Source organism: Dipodomys merriami, unplaced genomic scaffold (assembly GCF_024711535.1).
Source record: "Dipodomys merriami isolate MVZ:Mamm:240054 unplaced genomic scaffold, mDipMer1.0.p SCAF_3, whole genome shotgun sequence".
In the NCBI taxonomy this organism is placed as follows: Eukaryota; Metazoa; Chordata; class Mammalia; order Rodentia; family Heteromyidae; genus Dipodomys; species Dipodomys merriami.
Genome location: NW_027204492.1, coordinates 86,132,092 through 86,149,007, shown reverse-complemented (window position 1 = coordinate 86,149,007; position 16,916 = coordinate 86,132,092). Strand labels below are relative to the sequence as shown.

The window sequence follows — 16,916 nt, the reverse complement described above, 5'->3', positions numbered from 1 at the left end:
CGGTCGTGGGGCCTGAACTCTGGGCTTGGGCACTGTCCCTCGGCTCTTCAGCTCAAGGCTAGTGCTCTACCACTTGAGCCACAGCACCACTTCCGGCTTTTTTTTTTTCTTATGTGGTGCTGAGGAATTGAACCCAGGGCCTCAGGCATGCAAGGCAAGCGCTCTACCACTGAGCCAACTTCCCAGCCCACATCCTGAAGCTATTCTAGAATGAGATCTGGTAGGATAGATAATAAGTACAATTATATCAGAAGTTAAAACTTGGAGTTAACCATAGATTATGCACTAGGCCCTGGAAATACCAAACATTGCAAAAAAAAAAAATTTAAGGGCCAGGCACTGGTGGCTCCCTCCTGTAATCCTAGCTGTTTAGGAGGCTGAGATCTGAGGACCTCAGTTTAAAGCCAGCCTGGGCAAAAAGGTCCAATTAACCATCAAGAAGCCAGAAGTGGATGTGTGCCAAGGGGTAGAGCACTGCCTTGAGGGAAAAAGCCAAGGAAGAGCACAAGGAACTGAGTTCAAGCCCCAAATCCTACTAGGTATGGAAATGTGGAACTTTTTTTTTTTTTTTTTTTTTGGTATTTTTGTTTTGTCAGTTGTGGAGCTTGAACTCTGCCTGGCCACTGGCCTTGAGCTTTTTCAGCTTAAGACTAGATCTCTACCATTTTGAGCCACAGCTCCACTTCCCATTTTTCTGGAGGTTAATTGGAGATAAGAGTCTTTCGGACTTCCTTGCTGGCTTTGAACCGAGAGCCTTAGATCTCAGAGCCTTAGATCTCAGCCTCCTGAGTAGCTAGGATTACAGATGTGAGCCAGTGGCACCCGGATGAAATGTGGAACTTTAAGAGGGGGTAGTCAAGGAAGTCAACAGGGGAAGAGAGTGCCTGGAGCAAGGACTTAAAACTGGAAGAATGAACCGTGTTGGAGGACAAAAGTATTCCAAGCTAGAGGAACACCAAGTATGAAGTCCCAGAGGCTGAACTGTGCTGCTGTTTTTCAGGAGCAGAATAGCTGGAATAAAGGAGAGCCGGGTGGGAGATAAATCAGTTATGTGATGGACTCGATGTCTATTGGGCCATGAGAACTTTTGTCTAATTTCATTCCCATCATGGCCGATGGATGAAGTCCTTGCTAATGTGAACCTTACAAAAACTTAACTGGTGTGACTGCCTTAAAGGGAAAACCAGAAGAGGTGAGGAGGCTCCTGGAATGCAATGTAAAGAAGTCCAGTAAGATTTTCCGAAGGCTATTATTACATTTGGGGATGGGGGATTGAGGGATTAGGCAGAATGAGGGTAGCCTTGGGCGTGACTGTGGCGGGCAGCAAGAGGTAGTTGAGAGGTGGCAGGCAAACCTCATTTAGTGAACAAACAGAAAAACTTGGAGGCAGGAAAAGGCTCCGCCTCGCCCAAAGTTCTACACATGCGTGTTGGCGGAGCCCAGTCTTTACACAGGTCCGCTTTTCCTTTTAACCTACGCTCCACCCCAAGAGGCCCGCAGGAGAATGTAGGAAGGGTAAGGGAGGGACCTCGAGGCCGGTGAAATGTTTCGGGATCAATAACCTGGAGAACTGTTCAGCCTACTGTGAGAGGAGTTCAGAACAAAAAAGAGACCGCCCTATGCGATGGAGAAAACCATTGAAACCCGGACAAGGGAAGCAGTAGGGGGAAAGTGTAATCCCACCTCTTCAACACAGCCACGCCCTTCATTCTTGTTCCTGCCTCACCACTGGCAGCAAATCCGATTGGCTGGACCACAACCTCAAAGGGCGGGGCTGCATACGTTCACAGTAGGAATGAGCTAGCGGTGGAGGGGGCTAGGGGGGCGGAGCTAGATCGTCCTAACTAAGGTGGTAAAAGCCTATGACTACCCAGGCCACCACTCCTAGAAAAGTCATCTCTCCGGCCTTTAAAACTCCTACCTCCGGAGTCACCTCACTGAGTTAGAACTGGTTGCCTCATCTGCTCCTTTCCTCCAAGCAAAAGTCCCGTTTGCCACCATGGGAATGTACCAAGTGAGACCGCTTATGGGGAGCGAGTGGTGAGTGGCACGCCTGGTTACTGGCTGCTGCTCATCTCAACGCCAACAATCTTCTGGCAAGATCAAATCTGGGTACTAAGCAACCTCCACATTTCCTCCTGGCGCCGTTCCAGGGAAGACGACACATTCCCTTGTGGGTGCGCAATGGCCGCGCCCCCGCCCGTAACCGACGGATCTTTTGGTACACGCAGCCCGAGGTGAGTCCCCGCCTTCCAACACTTCACCCTTTACAGCGCGTGCGCGCGCATGCGCGGAACGCGGCGCGCGCAGTGGTTGGGCTATTCCCTGTTCTGTCCTGGGATCCGCCGCGTCTCCGTGAGCAGTCGGCTCGGAGCCCAGAGCCGCTGTGAGCACTTGGGTTCAAGCGGGCGCCTGCGAGCCCAGGGGCATCGCCCGCAGAGGCCAAGCTCATGGCCGGCTGAGCGGGACGCCGCCTCCGCCTCAGCCACCGCCGCCGCCGCCGCCGCCTCCTCCTCCTCAGCCGGCGGCGGCCCGGGCCCAGCAGCCATGGCTGAAGACTACTGGGACGGGCGCCTGCGGCGAACTGGAGGAGAAGGAGGTCGCGCGGCCTCATCCCGGGCCGCCGCCCCAGGCGCCGCCGCGCCGGCCCCGCGGCTCTGAGGTTGCTCGTGCGCCCCCGCCGGTGAGCACGTCCTCCAGACCTGGGGTGGGGGGCTGCTGCTGTAACGGAGCCATCCCAGAACCCGGGCGGTGCCCGGGGATCTGGGCTGCTTGCCTAGCAATTGCCCCCTCCCCCATCGAATTTCCCAGACCCAGAATGCACCGGGGCGAGGGTCATTTGGGGCCTCCCTGACCTTGGCCCCGCCCTGAGCCCGTCCTGGAGAACTGAGGCTGGAAAGTGCTATAGATGCTAAAGGGGAGCAGGGTGATCAAAGGACCAGAGGCTGGGAGAATGGGTGGCAGAGTGGTAAAGGACATCAAGACTTGCAAAGGGAGACTGAGCTGGGGGTCGGAACTTGGAGTAATTGATAAGCACGATAAGGTTTGAGGTCCAGTGTGTGCTAATGGAAGGGTGTTGCAGGGCCGAGGGGAACATGAGGGTGTGTAATAGGGGTACCGTGTCAGGCACAGTTCTTAGACTCGCTGTAGAGAGGCTCAATCTGTTTAATGGGGACAGAAGGATACAGGTACCAGAGGTGTTCTAATAGCATCTAGCTAGCACTCTTAAGGCCCCCCCCCCCATGTGTGGTGATGAGGGTCAGCGATGCTGTTAATAATGATGTGTGTTTGTGGGGTGCTGCAGCTTGCCGGGGTCCAGGTGTACTCTTGGAAGGACAAGTAATTGAAGGACTCAGGTGTTGAGGGTCATGGCAGCAAGGGCTTGTGTGCTTGTTGTAATAAAGCTTTGGGTAGTGTGAGGTACAGTGTTAGTGGATGTAGAAGGACCTTCATATGGGGACAGAATAGTGCAAGATCTGAACCTGTGCTCATGAGTGTCAACATTGTATACGTGTGTGTACATGTACACGGGAGGGTGTGAGGGAAGTGTCTTAAGCTCAGCACCTAGTGTCCGTGAAGACAGGGAGTTTGATATCCCAGAAAGTGCAGTTCTAGTGGCTGCTAATGTGGGTTTAGAGACAAAGAGGCACTTAAATGTGTGCCGCTGTGTGGGAGAATCTGGGCAGTATGAGGTTTAGAATATGCTAATGAGCATCAGAACATTGTGAAACAATGTATTCTTGTCCATGGGGGCACTGATGTGTTCCAGGTTCAGAGAGTGCTAATAGGGAGTGCTGTAGAGAAGGGATGTAGTGTGTCACAAGAATCGGGGCTATGAAGGGATCCACACTACAGAAGTTATAGCTGTGGACAGTTTGAAGCAAAGAAATGCAGGGCAAGAATAAGTGCTAAAGAGGGTTCAAGCCATGGAGAGCTGAGTGTGTGTGTGTGTGTGTGTGTGTGTGAATAAGGGTCAGGACTGAATGGAGAACTATGTGCACTAATGTTAGCAGTGTGCTTGTATATCCCTGGGAAATTGGGCTAAGGGTTTGGGGTGTGCTAATGGGGAGGCAAGACTCTGTGCTAATGGGGGTCAGTGTGGAGGAAATGTCCAGCTTGTGTTGATAGAGGGGACAAGGTAGTCAAAAGACGGAACAGAATGTGCATTGGACAATGTTGATAAATGAGTATAGACAAAACAAATTAGGTATCTGCAAGATTTATTGTTGTGCTAAGGGGATTCAGAGCAGTGGGCAGGTCCAGTGAGTGCTAATTCAGGGCAGCTGTAGAGGATTCCAGGTGAATGTTAATAGGGGTCACCATCATAGAGTGAACAGTATGTTTATGGGGGAGGGCTCAATGCTATGAAGAAGCTAACAGTCAGCTGCTGGGCCAGGAAGGGGCCCAAGAATGATGGCAGGAGTTACTTAGAGGAAGCCAAGTTTATGCCAATAGAATTCAATGTAATAAGTTAGGGCTTGAGTGCTGAAGGGTTAAAGGGGAAAGCATGGATGCTAATAGGATTTAAAATGTAGTGAGGCCTTCTTGAGGGGCTAGTGTGTGCCAGGCAGTGGGGGGGTCAGCACAGAATGTGTAGGTGTATGAATGTCTATGGTATGTAGAGTGTGATGACTGTATCTTCAGGGGTCCCTGTGCTATGAGATTGTGAATAGCCTAGAGTATGAGAGTAGTTTAAGCTTGGTTATGTGTCTTTGGGGGTCAGGAAGGACATATGCCCTTCCAGCAGTGGGATCATATGTTCCATTTCTTGCTCCTTCCTTCACTAGTTCTAAAATCTGTAAGTTTAAAAAAACAAAAAATACAATATATTTAAAGTTTTGATGCTTATAAATGGTCAAGTGTGTTGTCTATTCACAAGGGTCTGCCCATGTCACTCCTTCCAGCCTCACTGCTGAAGGTGTTGCATGATACACCGATTTTTGTATCCCATATTCCTAAAATCATCAAAAATTCAACTCTGGAACATGTTTAGCCCTTGGAAATTCCAGTTAGAGGTCAAAGATCCATGGCTCTTCCTGTCTCCGCGCTCCCTCCCCCATCTTCCATTCAGCTCCAGAAACTTAAAAATTTCTGGTAGCCCCTCCCTCCAGTCATTGTCACCACATGCAAAGCAACCAAGTATCTATCCATATGAGCACAAGATAGCCTTTGGGAGCTGGCCATGCTTCCTCTCCCACGGCTTTCAGTCCAGTGTTCAGCTTCCTAGTTTAGACTTTTATGTTATCCTGTGTGTGTGTGTGTGTATGTATATGTATGTATGTATGCATACACACATGCATGCATACACACCTGTCCTAGAGTTCAAACTCAGGGCCTGGGTGTTGTCCTTGAGCTTTTTGGGCAAGGCTAGCACTCTACCATTTGAGCTACAGCCTCACTTAGATAATCGTCTCAGGGACTTTCCTGCCCCAGATGGCTTCAAACTATGATCCTCAGATCTCAGCCTTCTGAGTTGTTAGGATTAGGCATGAGCCACCAGCACTTACCTTATCCTGAGTTATTTGTGGATGGACTTCATCCTCTGAGGTCTTTCTGCCTGGTCCCCTAATTTCATTCTGTGGGTTGTGAGTTCAGCCAGGCAAGTTAGGTGTGGGAACTGTTGGGGTAAGTACTTGGTTTCAAGGTAACAGATGACCCATTTCTCTCATCCAGCCCCAGTCACTTCATCAACCTCCTATCTAGCTCTACTTCCCTTGGGCCCTGGGCCATCTTAGTCCTTGCTGTGAGTCCAGATGGCTCCTGGACCAGGTCTTTCCTCCTCCTTGCTGGCCCAGTGCCTAGGAGGAAGCAGAAGGTGGCCAGCCTAAACCTTTTGGTGGCCCCATTCCCTCAAACCCATCTAGGTCATCTTCCTATCAGTTTTCCAGCATCCCTGACCCATCTTATTTGGGGGCTGTTAATGCGTGTTGGGGACTCAGCTTCAGCAGAGTTTGGACCCAGGCTTTCAGTCCCCCTAATTCATTCATTTCTGTTATATGCACTTTTTTCTTTTTCATTTTTCTTTTTTGGTCATGGGGCTTGAACTCTGGGCCTGGGCATTGTCCCTGAGCTCTTCAGCTCAAGGTGAGTGCTTTACCCCTTGGGCCACAGTGCCACTTCCAGTTTTCTGGTGGTTAATTAGAGATAATAGTCTGACAGACTTTCCTGCCTGAGCTGGCTTTGAACCTCAATCCTCAGATCTCAGCCTCCTGAGTAGCTAGGATTATAGGCGTGAACCACCGCCACCCAGCTGTATGTACTTTTTGGGCATCTATGCTGTCCACCACTATTCCAGATCCTCAGGATATAACTGTGACCTAAACAGACAGGAATCTACCCTGGCAGAGTTGATCTTATACTTGTGGTGAGAAGATAGTAAAAAGCAAAGAAACTAATGAGTAGATGATGTCATTACTAAAGAGAGGATGAGTGCCGGAGGTGGAGGACCATTGGCAGCGTGAGGGAGCTCAGGGTGTTTGACATTTTAAATAGGGTTATACATGGAGGTCTCACAAAAAGGTAACATTTGAGTAAAGGCCTAAAAATGTTTGGGAGTGAACTGTTTTACAGCATCTGGGAAGAGTGTTCCAGATACCAGAAACAACCAGTGCAAAGTCCCTGTGATGGAACTTTGCTGGGTGTGTTTGCAGAAGACTGTTTAGGAATGATCAAGGGGCAAATAGGATAAGATTTGGAGGCCACATGAAGACCAGAACTTATTTGTGGTGGTAAGGGAGATGTGATACATTCTCCCATAGGGAAGACAAGGTTGGACCCTGTGGATTCCAACCCAATATAATAATGTAACCTTTCCAGAAGCCCTGAGAATAGATGATGTACTCTGAGAAACAACCCCCCCCCCCACTGAACTTAACCAGTGGTTGGGTCTGGTCAGGACCTTCTCACCCCCCCTCCCCCCTTCTGAATAAAGAAGTGGGAAAGTCCATTGGTCTCACCATGGTGATAGTTGCTGGGGGAGGTGAGACGGTCCTTGTGGCGACAAAGAGCTTTCCACCTTAGCAGTCGGGGGCAATGTGGGGCTGGTGCCAGCGGAATATGCCATTCTATGGGCGTGCCCGGAGCTGTATCACTTGTTCTACGGTTCTGAGTGAGCCTCTTGTACCATCTGTGGCTGTTTCCATCGCTGCTGCTGCACCTGAAGATGCCTGCTGTGGAGCCCTATGCTCTCACTGTGAGGCTGCCACCCTAGAGACCAACCATCTACTGAGTGGGCCATTGCCCTCCGCCAGCCACCCAAGCCTAAGTACCCAGGTGGGTTACTTAGGGGTAGGCCGACAATGACAAGGGAGAGGGGCCTTGTTCATTCCAGGTTTCCAGGAATCCTAACTGATTCCATAGTGGTTGGGTAGGCACTGACACATTCCCCTGACTAGGCTGTCATGAGCTTAAGGAGCCCTGATGGTTAAGCAAATGTTAATGTGGACCTTATTTCTGTCCATGTCTCTGCTCAGGTTGCCATGGACCGGATGAAGAAGATCAAACGGCAGCTGTCAATGACACTCCGAGGGGGCCGTGCCATAGATAAGACCAATGGTGCCCCTGAGCAGATAGGCCTGGATGAGAGTGGTGGTGGTGGTGGCAGTGACCTCGGAGAGGCCCCTCCTCGTGCTGGCCCTGGGGAACCTCGCTCTGGACGGGGCCCACTCAGCTCTGCACCTGGTGAGTGTATTGGCTACTCTTTCTCTCTCTCTCCCATTTTCCAGGTGCCACCTCCCACCCAAGTTCTTAGATTTGTGTTGTTTTGATTTTCCTTTCTTCATTTTTCTTTTTCCCAGTAATCTCTTAACCTCTTGTCTGTCCATTTATCACCTTTCTTTGGCCTTGTGTCTAGGCCCCAGGGAGAGAAAGGGTGGGCACCTTACCTATTGTAGCTGCCCCAAGGTTTCCTTTACCTTTTTGCACTCTGGTGCCTTATCGAGGCCTCCCATTGTCTGCTGCTTCTGGGCACACTGTGGGGCTCAGCTCACCCCTGGAATGGGTTACTCTGCTAGGTAACTATTGACCCTCACATTCCATTTAACTTGTCTTTGGCCCACCTAGGCTTTTCTGAGTTCCATCACCCTCTTCCCAAGGGATTTTAGGCTGCTTTAGGATCCATGTATACACAGGGGTATGATGAGGGATAATGTAAGAAGGAGGGGTGTTTCTGACCCAACTTGACCCCGCCTGGCTTCCCCCCGCTTCCCACCAGCAGAGATTGTGCACGAGGACATGAAGATGGGGTCTGATGGGGAGAGTGACCAGGCTTCAGCCACATCCTCGGATGAAGTGCAGTCACCAGTTAGAGTGCGCATGCGCAACCACCCCCCACGCAAGATCTCTACCGAGGTACTTACCCCCCGCCCCATTCTGTTGGTGGACAAGGCTGGGAAAGGGAGCTGGGGCTGGGGAGGTGGAACTTATGGTTCTGCTTCTTTGTCCCTCATGTTGCCTCTAATCTTGCCTTCTAGGATATCAACAAGCGCCTGTCGCTTCCAGCTGACATCCGGCTACCTGAGGGCTACCTTGAAAAGCTTACTCTTAACAGCCCCATTTTTGACAAGCCCCTCAGCCGCCGCCTCCGCCGTGTCAGCCTGGTGAGCATCTGTTTCTGTCTTCCTCCCTTCTAGTACTTTTTCCCCCTGCCTTGCTTTAACTTTCCTTCTTCTCACAGTCCGAGATTGGCTTTGGGAAACTAGAGACCTACATCAAATTGGACAAGCTGGGTGAGGTGAGAGTCAGGAGGCCAATGGTGGGGATAGGGGTTAGTGGGAGCTCCCTGAAGCCTCATAGTACCTCCCCTGTCACACTTCCTCACACCCCAGGGTACCTATGCCACCGTCTACAAAGGTAAAAGCAAGCTTACAGACAACCTTGTGGCACTCAAGGAGATCAGACTGGAACATGAAGAGGGAGCACCCTGCACCGCCATCCGGGAAGGTACACATCCCATTTCATCTCCCCCAGACTTTCCTGACTCTGCATTGCATGTATGCCCACCTTATAGAGAGGCCAAACACAGGGAATTCTGGGACATCTACCCAATGCTCTTGCCTTCTGAGAAGGCCTATCACGTATCCGGGTTAATAGGGTAACCAAAAATCTGAGTGAACCAGAAAAAGATGAGTGAATTGCAAACCACGGTACTTGCAAACCTGTATTCTCTGGTTGAAGCAAAGCCCCTTCCTAAAAATGAAAAACAGGTTGTGAAAAATCTAGTGTCACATGAACTTGGGGTTGCAATCCTAGGTGTTTGCTGGGTGTTCTTCTCCATGCCTGTTTTCTGTATCTTGAACATAGTGAGTTAGAGCAGTAAGATTGTGAGGCTTTACTCTAAACTAGACAGGGAAGAAATAAAACCCTGGGTTCATCATCTGTCTCTAGTCCCTTGTCCTCACCTTTGTCCTGAAGGTGGGACTCTGGCTGTTGCCCCATCCCATTTCATGTTTCCTGCAGTGTCCCTGCTCAAGGACCTCAAACATGCCAACATCGTCACACTACATGACATTATCCACACGGAGAAGTCCCTTACCCTTGTGTTTGAGTACTTGGTAAGGTTGGATGGCAGTGGGTCCCAGGGGGTGGTGGCAAAACAGGAACAACAGGATGCTACCCTTATTTCCTTCCTACTTCTTCTCTCCTCAGGACAAGGACCTGAAGCAGTACCTCGATGACTGTGGGAATATCATCAACATGCACAACGTGAAAGTGGGTGTGGGGCAGGAGCAGGATGGGATCCCTACTTATGCACTCCACCCTGCAAATTTCCCCAAAGTGGCCTTTTCCTAATTTGACTGTTTTGTTGGGAATCCTTGGAGGGCATTTGGGAGCTGAGTTCAGTGTCTTGTGTTTGGGAGGGAGTCATAGCTACCTGCCTGTTATGGGTTGGGCTGATGGATATTTTTTGAACTCTGCCTGCCATTTCTGGATCCCCAGCTGTTCCTGTTCCAGCTGCTCCGAGGCCTGGCCTACTGCCACAGGCAGAAGGTGCTACACCGAGACCTCAAGCCCCAGAACCTGCTCATCAATGAGAGAGGAGAACTCAAGCTGGCTGACTTTGGTACCACCGATCGCCTTTCTTCCCATTGATCTCCCTGTTTCCCCATGACCTATCTTTTAGCATTTGGATGTTACCTAGAGCACCCTCAATCCCAACTCTACATGTTCCCCAGGCTTTGCCCATAACTTTTCTAGCTGCCTCTTCTCTTCACCTCTCAGGCCTGGCCCGGGCCAAATCAATCCCAACGAAGACATATTCCAACGAGGTGGTGACACTGTGGTACAGGCCCCCTGACATCCTGCTTGGATCTACAGATTATTCCACCCAGATTGACATGTGGTAAGGAAAGGTGGAAGTATGGAAGGGTTTGGCATAGCTGTTGTAGCCACCCAGCAACCTACCTCCCTATTCAATCTGCTTTCCCTGTTCAGGGGTGTGGGCTGCATCTTCTATGAGATGGCCACAGGCCGACCCCTCTTCCCAGGCTCCACAGTGGAGGAACAGCTGCACTTCATCTTCCGCATCTTGGGTGAGGAGGAGGCATATGCCTTAGGAACTATGGGGACATTCAGGGAGAGCCTGAGATATTTGGGATAAATTCCTCTTCCCTGCCAGGAACTCCAACTGAGGAGACATGGCCTGGCATCATGTCCAATGAGGAGTTCAAGACATACAACTATCCCAAGTACCGAGCCGAGGCCCTGCTGAGCCATGCACCCCGGTGAGGCTGGTGGGTGGGAGATTGGGAGGGCATTGGAAGCCAGAATACCCAAACCCAATGTAAAATAAATCACCTTGTCCTTATGGTAGACTTGATAGCGATGGGGCTGACCTCCTCACTAAGCTGCTGCAGGTGAGACCATCTTCCCGGGACAGCCTTGTGGAGGTGGGAATTCCAGGTGTGGGAAAATGGGACTTCCCCCTTCCCCAACCTCCAGGGTAAGATCTGAGGTGGGCAGGAAGAGAAACCTACTTATTGAAAAATATCAATACACTTTTCTCCCCTCCAACTCAGTTCGAGGGTCGCAATCGAATCTCTGCAGAAGATGCCATGAAACATCCATTCTTCTTCAGCCTGGGGGAGCGGATCCACAAACTTCCTGACAGTGAGTGCAGTTGGGGAATGTATGGGCCAGGATAGAGGCTGTGGGGAATTGGACTGCTAGGAATGGGGACTGTGAGGAACAAGACTGTTAGGATAGTTGAGTCAATTGTTCAGGGAATGGGGGAGGCATCCTATATGTGATAGTATTATGAAAAAAATAGGCTGGGTGCCAGTGACTCATGCTTGTAATCTTAGCTACTCAGGAGGCTGAGATCTGAGGATTATGGTTTGCAGTCAAACCTGATAGGAAAGTCTATGCGATTCTTTTTTTTTTTTTTTGGGTCCGGTCGTGGGGCCTGAACTCTGGGCCTGGGCGCTGTCCCTCAACTCTTCAGCTCAAGGCTAGCGCTCTACCACTTGAGCCACAGCGCCACTTCTGGCTTTTTTTCTTTTTGCTTATGTGGTATTGGGGAATCGAACCCAGGGCCTCATGCATGCAAGGCAAGCACTCTACCACTGAGCCAACTTCCCAGCCCATCTATGCGATTCTTATCTTCAATTAACCATCAAAAAGCCACAAGTGGCCCTGTGGCTCAAGTGGTAGTGTGCTAGAGTGCTAGCCTTAAACAGAAGAAGCTCAGGGACAGTGCCCAGGCCCTGAGTTCAAGCCCCATGCTTGGCAAAATAAAGCTCAGGGACAGTGCCTAGGCCCTGAGTTTAAGTGCTAGGACCAGGAAAACAATAATAATATTTTTAAATTTTTAGTTCCTTTTACCTTTCATGAACATTCTCATACAGTACATTAAAATAGATGTTACTTTTAAAGTAAACATTTCCTTGCAATATGAATGCTAAAATGGACAAAATCAAGTGTATATAACACAACTAATTATTGTTAATTTTGCCAGTCCTAGGGCTTGAACCCTAGAGCGTGGGCACTGTTCCTGAGCTTTTGCTCAAGGCTAGAGCTCTACCACTTGAGCCACAGCACCACTTTGGCTTTTTCTGTGATTAATTGGAGATAAGAGTCTCACAGAGCTGGGTGCCCATGGTTCATGCCTGTAGTTCTAGCTGCTCAAGGGGCTGATATCTGAGGATCTCAGTTTGAAGCCAGTCCTGGGCAGAAAAGTCCCCATGAGACTCTTATCTCCAATTAACCACTCAAAAATCGGAAGTGGCACTGTGGCTCAAGTGGTAGAGCATTAGCCTTGAGTATAAAGAGGCTCAGGGACAGTACTCAGACCCTGAGTTTAAGCCCCAGGACTGGGGGCTCCATAGCACCTTCTTTGGACATTCCAGGGCCTGTCCTGAACAGTGGAAACATTTCAATTTGCTGTTCTTTTTCTTTCAGCCGCAGGGGAGTGGGCATGGAACTCAGGGCCTTATGCATGCTAGGCAGGTGTTTTACCACTAAGCTATATCCCCAGCCCTATTGTTTGGATTTGTAACATCAGAAATCACTTTTTCTCTGGAATCATATGGATGTTTGTTGTCTCTTTTTTATTTTTATTTTTTGGTCAGTCATGGGGCTTGAACTTTGGGCCTAGGCACTGTCTCTGAGCTCTTCAGATCAAGGTGAGCTCTCTACTACTTGAGCCAAAGCGCCACTTCCAGTTTTCTGGTGGTTAATTGGAGATAAGAGTCTCACGGACTTTCCTGCCCAGGCTGGCTTTGAACTTGTTCTCTCTCTTTTTTTTTTTTTTTTTTTTGTCGGTCGTGGGGCTTGAACTCTGGGCCTGGGCGTTGTCCCTTAGCTCTTCAGCTCAAGGCGAGCGCTCTACCACTTGAGCTACAGCGCCACTTCCGGTTTTCTGGTGGTTTTATTGGAGATAGGAGTCTCACGGTCTCTCCTGCCCGGGCTGGCTTTGAACCGTGATCCTCAGATCTCAGCCTCCTGAGTAGCTAGGATTACAAGCGTGAGCCACCAGCGCCCGGCTCTTTTTTTTTTATCTTTGGCTTTACAAAACGTTTTAACAAAGACATTTCCAAATTAATGTACATTTACTATTAGACAAAATAATGAGTCCACATGTACTCTTAACAAATTAATTCTTGGTCAATCTAGTTTTCTTATTTTTTTTTTGCCAGTCCTGGGGCTTGAACTCAGGGCCTGGGCACTGTGCCTGAGCTCTTTTTGCTCAAGGCTAGCACTCTGCCATTTGAGTCACAGCTCTACTTCCAACTTTTTGTGGTTGAGATAAAAGTTTCACAGACTTGCCTGTCCATGCTGGCTTTGAACCACAATCCTCAGATCTCAGCCTCTTGAATAGCTTGGATTGATATTAAAATCAAATCCCCAAACACCGCCCATCACCTGGATTTAAAAAGTGCTAATTGCAATGCCTTTATCACACTTAATAAAGTTTGTAACTTCTTTGTGTTATGCAATAGTGTATATTCCATCTTCCCTCCTTGTAGCATTTCTGTGTGGATGAAAAGCAAGCCTCTCAAAGAAGGGGCAACTTCTAATTAATTCCCCCAGTAGAACCATATAGAAGCTGGTCCTGGATGGGCCTGTGGATCCCCCACTTGTATGTCTCTACCCACAGCTACTTCCATATTTGCACTAAAGGAGATCCAGCTACAAAAGGAGGCCAACCTTCGGTCCTCATCTATGCCTGACTCGGGTAAGTGTGGTCTCTTCTCCCTCCCTCCACCCACCTACCTGCTTTACCTACCTATCTGCTTGCCCACCAACAGCCATCCGCTCTGCTTTCCCCTGCAGGCAGGCCAGCTTTCCGTGTGGTGGACACCGAGTTCTAAGCCAAGTTCTAAGCCACAGACCGAGGTCCTAGCAGGCAGCGGCTGGAGGGATGCCACACCCCTCACAGGGCAGCCCCCAACTGCATCCTCCCTGCTTTCTGCCTGCCTACCTGCCTGAGCCATGCTCTCCTGCCCACTTGTCCCCAGCCAACTGCCCAAACACCCAATCATTTGGCCTGTCAACCCACCCATTGGCCTATCTGCTGGGTGCTAACAAAGCTCTCATCATCAATCCTTTGCTTGGTCTGTCTTTTTGTCTTGGTAGTTGCCGGCGGACAGCATGGCCGTGCCAGCCTCCCACACTGAGGCCAGGCCTAACCCTCCTCGTCATATCCACTCCCCTTCCCAGGACCACTACCCCATGGCCAGCCAAGGGTCTGGAGCTGGCCCAGGCTGGGGCTGTCAACGCAGATGAGAAAGGTGATGATGCCTTGGGTCTGAGGCATCTTCTGCCTGCTTTCCTGCCTGCCCCACTGCCTCATGTTGTTGTGGGCCTTTTTTGTTTGTTTCATTTATTGTTTTTTTAAATCATTTTAAATGAGGTTCTCATTTTTTTAAACGCAATATCTCTGTATACAGAGTGGCTGGGCCCCACCCCCTGCGTGTGGCCCTCCCACAGTATTTTGTGCAATGAAGCCCCACTCCCAGCCTTTCAGAGGCAGGGACACAGCCCCTCTTCAGAACCCTGACCATCACCAAACCCTGGGATCGGCTGTTGGAAAGCATGCCTCGGCTACTCGCCTTCTTCCCCCTGCCTGCCATCCCCAGCTGCAGGGTCATCTGGGAACTACTGGAAACTGGGAGCCGGACAAGGTCGGGGGAGCCCTGCTCTCCCTCCTGTAGTTCTGTAGCCGGGGCCTCCTTCTCAGGGTCTCCCCAGCCCAGCCCTTCTGCCCTATCCCACTCGGTGCTGTTGAGTAAGGGCCCTGCCAAGGAACTGACCAACTCAGCGAGCAGCCATAGTGTGTACATGTGCACAAGCAGGGACAGGGGCACATGGGGGTTGTGCCCAGGTGTTGCCCCCTAACCCCTAGGAGGGTGAGGCAGGGCAGGGTCAGTCTCCAGGGTCAGTCCCTGGATGGGTGGTTACCTCCCCTTCATTCACCCTAAGCCCTGGGGCCCTTAAATGGGGTGGGAGGGCAGGGGAGGGAGCCCTCCTGGTGGGGTTTGGAGGGTTGGGTTCCTGAATGCACCATAATCGCTGTATGAAATATTAAAAAGTCTAAAGAGAAAAGTCTGATTGCAAATCCCTATGAAAGCAAGGGAGCTCGAGCTGGGATGATTACTTACCTTTGTAAATTCATACCTGATCCACATTGTCTAGAAGGGCATTTGAGAGTAGACTGGAGAGATGGCAGATCTCTGAAAAGGATCCCTGACAGGTTTGCACAGGGGATGGTAGAGCATCAAGTTCAAGGCAGTAGAGCAGGCTGAATAGTGCTGACAGGTTGAAACTCAAGCAGAGAGAGGAACTAGGTTTATCCAGCAATATGAGGAAGCCTGACAAGGTGGAGAGTGACATTGAAAGGCCTGATAGAAGCAAGGTGAGGAGTGAGGCAGAGAGGCCTAATATGACCACTACACACCTTACCTAGGCATTATGAAGAGGACCAGCTGGGGAGGGAATGAGGAGACTCAATTTTGGGTTACTAAGTAGGTGAAGGAATAATCTTCCTCCTGGACTGGTACCAAGGCTTGAACTGGAGACCTCATGCTTGTGCTTAGCTTTTTCATTCTTAGCTGATGCTCTGTCACTTGAGCCATGCCCAGCATTTTGCTGGGTTAGTTGATTTAGTCTCAGGATTTTCTGCCCACATTGGCTTTGAACTGTGATCTCATCTAGCCTGCTGATTAGGATTACAAGTATGAGCTACCATTGCCCTGCACTTAATACATCAAGTCCAGGAGTGGGGCCATAGATAGAACTGAAAGTTTGGATTATTGGTGTCCAAGAAGTAATGGAAATTATGGGTATGGATGAGATATACCTGGGAAGGATCCAATGGTTTGTGAGAGCCCAAAAATCAACTAGTACTCAGGTATGAGCAAAGTAAAGGCTTTTATGCCTTCACTCACAAATTCTAGCCCCATATCATCTTGGGCAAAGCCAGGAATAGGCAGGAGAGGTGGAAAGGGCAGGGCCAGGAAAATGCAAGTAATAGAATGTCTTAATTAAATATCTATTTACTAAGGCCTAGCAGTGATGGGCTGTGAGCCTCTAATCTGCTGTGTCCTTGTAAGCACTTTGATCAATATCAGCTTGTAGTCTCATGGTGCCAAGATGGCCATCATGTCCCAGATATAGGAAAGCAAGCTGGGAAAGCAGGGCACTCCCTTTCTGTTCTCTTTTACAGGCCTAGAACTATAACAAACCTCAGTAGACTTCCTATGTCATCCCTGGGTTACTCAGATGACATGATCACCCCTAGCAGTAAAAGAGGCTAGGAAATTGATGCTGCAAAGGCACAAAATAGCCCATCCTCTAAGTCTACTTAGAAGGACTGGAATTCACTCAGGTACTATAGGAGTTGATATGGGCAGAGGTTGGTCTCTCAGTAGTGAAGAAACCAAGACAAGGGCTGAGGAGGGGAAGCAAAATAGGGAGCGACAGTGCAGAAGCAAGAAAGAAGGGAGGTTGATTCACCAGTATCTGCCATGTGCCAGATTCAATTCAAATGTCACATTTGGATGAGGGGTCGGTGGGAAGGGGGGAACCTGCAAGCAGAAGGGTACTCCATTTTCTCCCTCAGTTTACACAACCAAATTGCAGTCATTTGTACCAGGTCTGGGTTGAGGGATGAGATCAGTAAAAATATACTCAGGAGGCAGGAGGAGGTTGAGATCTGAGGATTAAGGTTTGAAGCCAGCCTGGCAAGAAAGTCCATGAGGCTATCTTCAATTAACTATCAAAAAGGCAGGAGGGGAGCTGTGGCTAAAATGGTAGAGCACTAGCCTTGAGCAAAAAAAAATCCTGAGTGGGTCTGGGAAGGTGGCTCAGTGGTAGAGTGCTTGCCTTGCATGCATGAGGCCCTGGGTTGGATTCCTCAGCACCACATAAGCAGGGGGAAAAAAGCCAGAAGTGGCACTGTGGCTCAAATGGTAGAGTGC

The 16,916-nt window shown here is 49.8% G+C and overlaps 1 protein-coding gene across 7 annotated transcripts; it reads left to right on the top strand.

Annotated features, from left to right (window-relative positions):
• The first annotated feature begins 1,851 nt into the window (after positions 1–1,851).
• On the top strand, positions 1,852–15,036 carry Cdk16 (cyclin dependent kinase 16). 7 transcript variants are annotated; one of them, XM_070040555.1, is made up of 16 exons: positions 1,852–2,237; positions 7,473–7,680; positions 8,213–8,349; positions 8,472–8,597; positions 8,675–8,731; positions 8,826–8,940; positions 9,457–9,551; positions 9,646–9,708; positions 9,937–10,060; positions 10,219–10,339; positions 10,432–10,529; positions 10,616–10,721; positions 10,811–10,853; positions 11,016–11,106; positions 13,595–13,672; positions 14,074–15,036. In XM_070040555.1, exons 2-16 carry the CDS (start codon positions 7,479–7,481, stop codon positions 14,112–14,114), a joined length of 1,497 nt encoding a protein of 498 aa, XP_069896656.1. In that variant the 5' UTR covers positions 1,852–2,237; positions 7,473–7,478; the 3' UTR covers positions 14,115–15,036. The 7 variants fall into 7 exon arrangements, with proteins under 7 accessions (XP_069896656.1, XP_069896657.1, XP_069896655.1 ...); XM_070040556.1 differs by lacking the exons at positions 1,852–2,237; positions 14,074–15,036 and adding exons at positions 2,287–2,683; positions 13,771–14,040 and having other exon boundaries at positions 8,216–8,349; XM_070040554.1 differs by lacking the exon at positions 1,852–2,237 and adding an exon at positions 2,320–2,683.
• Positions 15,037–16,916: the final 1,880 nt, after the last annotated feature.